This window comes from Habropoda laboriosa, unplaced genomic scaffold (assembly GCF_001263275.1).
Source record: "Habropoda laboriosa isolate 0110345459 unplaced genomic scaffold, ASM126327v1 scaffold300, whole genome shotgun sequence".
Lineage (NCBI taxonomy): Eukaryota > Metazoa > Arthropoda > Insecta > Hymenoptera > Apidae > Habropoda > Habropoda laboriosa.
Genome location: NW_017100458.1, coordinates 187,434 through 194,539, shown reverse-complemented (window position 1 = coordinate 194,539; position 7,106 = coordinate 187,434). Strand labels below are relative to the sequence as shown.

Here is a 7,106-nt window from a genome sequence, read left to right as displayed (position 1 = left end):
AATTTACAAATATAATAAATTTTATTATATTAAAGATATATTAGGTGTAGAAATTAATTCGGTGCATTTTTTCACAAAGTCTTGACGACTTTATCGACTCAAAGCCGTCATATTCTTTCAGAGAGGAAATTCGTTAGTTACGCAATAAATGGCACAATGGTCATCTAAAATTATGGAGATTATTTTAAACGTTAAAATTGTATTTAATTTTTTGTAAATAAACATTGAAGTTTGTAAGAAAAGTCTCCGAATTAATTTCTACACCTAATATATAAATATCATATTTATTACATAAATTAAATTTCTCGTTATAACACGTGATTTCACGTGACGTGACAGTAATGTGTTCCTACTTTAAAGAGCACCGAATCAAAATTGAAAGTGTAATAACACAGAGTGTGCCAAAAATTAGTTCCGTAATTCAATTGGCAACCATTTTGGTACAACGCAACGTCATTTGGTACTTGACAGTTGTGAAGTGGTCATAGGAGATTCATTATGAAGTACTATACAATTCAAGAACGTCCGTATATCGTAGAAACTTATATTGCGAATCAGTGTTCGCTAATGTTGCGTATAAGAAAATTACGAGGAAATTTCGATCGAAATCGAAATGAGTGCCTGATCGCAAAAATTTTTAGGACACCCTGTATCTACATTCTGCAATATATTCCACGTTTCGCATTGTATTCGAGGAAATGAAAAATTCCAATATTCAAATATTCCAATTCTCGTCGCCCAATTCTTCATTCACCCTAAAACCTCTTCAAGGATGCGACGAAATTCCCCTTCCTTCTCTATCTAAGTCATCAAACACACGAAAAAACACCGCTACTCTAACATTCCAAATCGTCGAACAATTAAGGGGATAATCTAGTCCAGACCTTTAAAAAAATCGGTTCTAGAGGCTATATCTGAAACCGATATCGTTTCCCACTTTTATAATTACTTCCCACTTCAATAATTAATACGCGTAGAAAGATCGACACTGTTTCGTTTAAAAAGTACTCTAGTTGTTTAAAAATGTAAAGTATGTAACCAATTTAAAGGGACACTCGTTATTGGAAAAGTGAAATACGAGGCTAATTTTTAGGACACCCTGAAGAAATGTAAGAAGTGAAGATACTGGAGAATTTTAGCGAAAATTCAGCGTAAAAGTTAGGAGGAAATCGAGACTGTCCGACGAGCCAAAATGTTGGAAGTTATTTTCGTCACGATCCAGTGACAACAGGTTTCCCTTTTCGTGGAACGTACGTTCAGGTGATTCGTGGGTTCCGCTGCCAGGAATGTAGCAACGATCTCCTTGCACGTGAGATACTTGATGTGTCCAATGGATGGCACGAACACAACGTGGGGGTGCACGCTCCATTGGAAACGGAACCACCGGTCCGTGGATTTATTGACAATCTTGAAAGTCTTTTTGTACATTTTGCTAATGAAACAGAGGCCGTAGTCGAGAATGTAGGTCAGAGACACCGCGAAAATCATGCTGCTGGAAGCTGAAACACATTTTACCCTCGCTGTTAATTTAAACGGAAGGATCTTAAACAGTGCTTGACAGAGAAATTGAATTTCGTCGAATGTAATTCGCGACGAGAGGAATGTATCTTTTATCGGAGATTTAAACGAATTCTTCCGGAATTTGTAGAAGTGGTTTAAACGCAATTCTCTTCTACCTGACGTCAAAGAATTCTGTTTCAAAGAAACCCTCCTCAACCTCTGCGAGTCCCGATTGCCAGTGGAGATTCTACGTTTAGTGTCCTCCAGCGGCAGACCGTCCAAAACGATCGACTCTACGTAACACTCGCCGTCTAAATTTATCAGCAAATTCTCGTAAGGATTGTCCACCACGTGTAGACGAATTTTTCCCGTGTGTTTTCCAGTTTTATTGGGGGAAAATGTGGTTTTAAAGCGAGCCGTGTTTCCTGGCGACAGTCGAACTACTGTGCACTTGTCGTGTGGCTCTAGAACAACGAAATTTATTTTTAGCGAAATTAAGCCGATCAGTTTGAAGAAACGTAACTCCATTGAAATTTGACATTTTTAGTGAAAATAATTTCCATAATGTTCGATACACTTTCGCCAACGTACTATGAGAAGAATCTCTAAGAAAAGATCGAAAAAAATTTGGAAAAAATCTAAATCTCTAACAAGGGAACATCTCGAAGCGATAGTCGCTAAAATTTATGAAACTTTGATATATGGTAACACGAAAAAAAATATTTGACGTGTATTTTTTTTTTATTGGCAATCGTCCACATTGAAGGAGTGAAAATCGCCGTCAAATATGGGCGGTAATAGACATATTTGGTCCAATACCTCAAAAATGATTAGAGACAGAGGAATGATGTTCACCGGAAAATTTTAAAAATACAAAATTCGTCAATTTACACTATTTTTAACCCTTTGTGGTCGTATGTCTGTTCTCAGCCGCCAAAGCATTTATATCATACGATGGAGAAATATAAAATATAATTTTTATATGAAATAAAACAACATATTATTGGGTTAAACATACGTAAAGTTAAAAAAAAGAGATTTTGCATTTATAACCTTGCACATTAATGTTCGTTCAATGAAAATTAATTCCGACCTGCTCAGCACCCTTGTCTGAGCTAAATACGACCGCAAAAGGTTAATAGTTTTCAAAATATCAGAGGAATATTTACTACTTCCCACTTTGAGGACGATTTTCACCCCTTCACTGTGGACGATTGCCGACATGCAAAAATACGTATCGAATATTTTTTTTATTAGTAATTTTTCCCCTTATTAGAGAATTAGATTTTTATGCACGCGGAATTAATGCTCTTGGCAAAAGTCTAACGAGCACTATGGAAATTATTTGAAATAAAAATGTGAAATTTCAATGATTTCACGTTTTTTCAAAGTGAACGTCTTAAAACCGCGGGAACTTTTTAAAATAATTTCTAGATATCTGAAAAGAAAAATTACCATCGCAGTAGCCTTCCCAGGTCTGCAACAAAGGCTGAGTGTCGGAACAGGCGGAGAAATTAAACACGTTACTCTGATCCTCGTCGATTTCCACGATGACTTTGGACCTGATGAAGCCGACGTTTTCCACGGCGAAATGCCTGCAACTGCACTCGTCGATCAATGTGCGAGCAAAGTTCAAAGTAGGTCTTTCCCGTGCTCCATGAGCTGGTTCTGTAATCGCCACTTCCGGCACGCAAGATTCTCCTATCAGTTTGATGAATAGCTGATCTGCCTCTAGTTGAGATGGTAGATCCACAGTTGCTTCGAGTGTTCCTTCAAACGTCTACAAACACACTCGAGCAAATTTCGAGAACATTTCGTCGAATATAATAATTGTAATTACTACGCGAAGCATGTTGGATTTCACCTCTATGGAGTGCGGAGTGAAAGAAACGGTGAACATTTTGTAGCTCATAGGAGGGATTTGTGCAATTTCTGGTTCTATCACGAACGTGTTTCGTTTCGCTGTTCGCGGTAACAGAGATTCTTCTACGAATTGAACTATCACGCGAGCTGAGACAACTCCGCGATTGTGAAGCTTGAAACAGGTCGTGTGAGTGCTGAGAACACTGATGTATCGAAAATTAAGGGATTTTTCTTGGCGAGAGAACACCGTATGTGCTCCAATCTATGGAAAAAAGGTAATTAACCCTCGGAAGGCGAATGGTTTTAGACGGACGCGGGATCATTTTGAGCTATAGCAAAATTTCTATCGTACACGGGTTTCAAGAAGGAATTGTGTATAAACGTGTATACTTTCAACTGTATATATTTTATATTTTTCTTGTTTATTTATTTCCTGTACCAAACGTAATCTCAGCCTCCTGACTTTATCACTGCTGTGTCAAAATGACCCTGCATTCGTCGTACGAGGGTTAAAGCGTGAATTAAAAATTGAAAGGAGTAGAATTTTTAATGAATTCCGAATTTTTTTTTACCTCTTTTGGACACTCGAAGTCTTGAATTCGATCTACCACGTGGTTCTCCTGGAATATGGAATCGAGGTCCTGAAAATCGATACTCGGGACAGAAGAATTCACGGACAACGTGACTACTTTTCCTTCTCTATCTTCAGGAACACTGTTTTCCACCATAACTGTGATTTGCTCCTCCTGAGAACCTACGAATTCTGGGTGACAAGTCATAGCGATGCTGTCTGTTTCGCCAACGTTCACGTTACCCTGTATCTTGTTTATCGTTATTGGACCAAACGTTAGTTTCTCTGGTCCTAAAGGAAGCCTGTTTGATAAGATAAATGTTCGATTTACAGGCACTAAAAAGTGGTCGATGTTTGTGAGTGATTGGAGGACAAACTAAAACAATACTTTTTGTATTATAAAAGTACGCGTGTATAGACTAGAAGACAGGAGTGAAAAATTGAAAATTTTTAGAAATATGGCATTTTTGGCACTGCCCTAAACGGCGGGCATGATTCAATCCGTACGATTGATCAGAAACAAAAATTTTTAATCTTTTAACATTTTTTAGGATTTTGTTGAAAAATGTTGACCTTTTGAAATCGAGGAATTTACTAGATGACCCCTTAAGATCTTACTTTGACTCTGTTCTTTCACTTCTGGCAGATTTTGTTCCCTTTTTCGAGACTCTTTTTCTCGCAACACTTTGCCTTCGGTTAACCTCTTCCGTTGTCGTGTTACTCATGTAAATCACGGATGGATGTCTGTACGAAAGTTGAATGAAATAATTTAATGGGAATTTTCCTGTGTTCTCGATGTTGAGGTACATGGTTTTCTCGGTGCATATGGATAACGTTCCAAAGTTCACCACGGGATAAGGATAAATTCGAAACCTGTTGTATTTAAAGTAACAAATTAATCGAATTTCTATTAAGAGAGTACACCTAAAAATAGGTGAAAGTTGGGAAATTTTTTTCGTAGGTAACTATTAAATGAAAAGTTTCAACTTTTTCAGAGGATATTTATATAACTTGTAGCTTTTTTCTCCAATTTCTAGAAAGCAAAAATGTCACAAAATTAAGGAGTCATTCGCTGATTGCGAAACCTCTTCTGCTAGAACAATAGTTTAAGGATTGGAATAGAAAAGCTCTCTTTATTTCTAAATAAAAATGTATTACCTACCATATGGCGTAAGATTTTTCAAAAATTCTAATTATTATAGAAATGGTGGCAGTTTGAAGAGGGAAAATCCCTTTTCACCAAAAAAATCAACTTTAAACGTTTCTAAAAAATTAAATAATTAACATATCAAAAAAATCCTAAGCTACATTGTAGGTAATACAGTTCTACTTAAAAACAAAGAAGAATTTTTTATTTCAGACGCTCCAATCCTTGTCGGCAATGGCGGCCAGAAATTGATGTTCTCGCAGAAGAGATTTCGCAGTAACTCCTCCAATTTGTAACATTTTCACTTTCTAAAAATAGGAGAAAAAAGTTGAAAGTTACGTTTATATCCTCTGAAAAAATTGAAACCTCTGGTTTAGTAGTTACGTGTCACAAAATATTCTCAGTTTTTCGCCTATTTTTAGAAGCCTCGGTATGGCGAACCCCCTTAAAATATCAAAGTGTATACCTGGTGTAGTATGCAACGAGGGAAACTTTCAAAGGGATCTCAGCGATTAACCTGGTTTCTTTGTGCGTGTCAACCAAATGACACTTCAATATCGGAGCTTCTTTAATAGTCATTTCGATCTTCGGTGTGAATGTCACCTAAGGCAACACAGAATGTTTTTCTTTTAATTTTTAATTACTTTTTGAACATACATACTTCAACGAGTATTTCTTTTTTCGGTAAAATAGATCCAACAGCAGGTTCAATTTCCAGCTTCTTCTTAAAATTCACGGGTAAATTTAACTTTGCCAACTTCTCGGTGTCCTCCAACGTAATTCTGCGAGGATTATAATTTCCATTATCTCACTCACAGTTGTTTATACAGAATTTTCTTACACGTATTGCACTTCATAATCCCCACGATTTCTCATCGAGAACAGCGCATTTACGGGGAAATCCACCTTAACGTACTGCAAATCGATAGGATTCGCATGTTCGATATCCACGAGGACGTCGTAACTTTCTCCCGACATCCGTATAACATCGGTGAAAATAGGATCAACGTCATCTTGATCCAGGAACGCTTTGAAAATCACCACCTTCCTGTCTACCACTCCAACCTGCGTGAAAATCGTCTCGAAAAAATAATTCTTCACTTTGATCTAATTAATCTACGAGGCTGAGTCGATAAGTAAGTTACACCTGCCCCGTATTCTCGATTCAGAAGGATAATTCTCACCGAATCGATGCCTGAGGGAAGAACAATTAACGCTTTCACTTATTGTTAACCCTTCGACAGTTTATCCCGAGTGAGACTCGGACAGCGAGTTAAATAACGAACGGTTTAACTCGTGAGAGACTTTTAGGAAGAAAGTTAGGAAGGGACGAGATATTGTTATTAGAACTGTGACGCGGGGTTATGTACACTGTGCTTTAAAAATAATCACACACGACGTAATTATTAAAAAGATACGTGTAAAATATGAATTTTATTCACCCTAATTCGGAATTACATTAGACTGTCAAAGGGTTGAACGTTAAAACGTCTACGAATAACCATGAAAAAACAAATGACCCGGAAAACTCGGTAGAAAAGTGGTCCTCCTCTGCGACAATGTTCTACCACATTCTCCGACTGTGACACAGATGCTGTTGCTGAAATTTCAACGAGAATTATGAGAATCCACCTTGTAGTCTGGACCTCTCGCCATGTGATTTCCATGTGTTTGCCCAAATGAAAAAAGACGCGAGTTTGAAGAATTTCAGCACGGATGACGAAGTGAAGGAAACAACTTTAAAATGGTTACGGGAAATCGGACGCAAATTCATAATTCTGTCCTTCGTCGCGACAAATGTTCACAGATACTCAGTGACCATGTTGAGATGCAGAAGCTGGCTGTCAGTTTACGTTGGTAATAAAAGAGATTTTTCTCATCCGTTTTTATTTTTTTTTTTTTAGAGACGAGATATAACTTATTTATTGACTCATTCTCGTATCAAAGAAACACTTGTCACCGTGGCAGCATGGTAAAGGAACTGGATTTTCTCCTCTATACGAGGTTCGATCACTCCTTGAGAGG

General features: G+C 37.3%; 1 protein-coding gene across 1 annotated transcript in view; it reads right to left on the bottom strand.

The window, feature by feature from the left end:
- The window catches only part of LOC108575944 (hydrocephalus-inducing protein homolog), a 21,733-nt gene extending 14,996 nt beyond the window's left edge, over positions 1 to 6,737 (bottom strand). The window contains exons 1-10 of the mRNA XM_017938886.1: positions 6,714 to 6,737; positions 5,923 to 6,146; positions 5,743 to 5,863; positions 5,548 to 5,684; positions 4,559 to 4,807; positions 3,936 to 4,236; positions 3,365 to 3,625; positions 2,956 to 3,280; positions 1,677 to 1,964; positions 1,255 to 1,499 (exon numbers count right to left, since the gene is read on the bottom strand). Coding sequence (XP_017794375.1) covers positions 1,255 to 1,499; positions 1,677 to 1,964; positions 2,956 to 3,280; positions 3,365 to 3,625; positions 3,936 to 4,236; positions 4,559 to 4,807; positions 5,548 to 5,684; positions 5,743 to 5,863; positions 5,923 to 6,146; positions 6,714 to 6,737 — 2,175 coding nt within the window. The remainder of the gene's footprint in view (positions 1 to 1,254; positions 1,500 to 1,676; positions 1,965 to 2,955; positions 3,281 to 3,364; positions 3,626 to 3,935; positions 4,237 to 4,558; positions 4,808 to 5,547; positions 5,685 to 5,742; positions 5,864 to 5,922; positions 6,147 to 6,713) is intronic.
- Between the last annotated feature and the right edge of the window lie 369 nt (positions 6,738 to 7,106).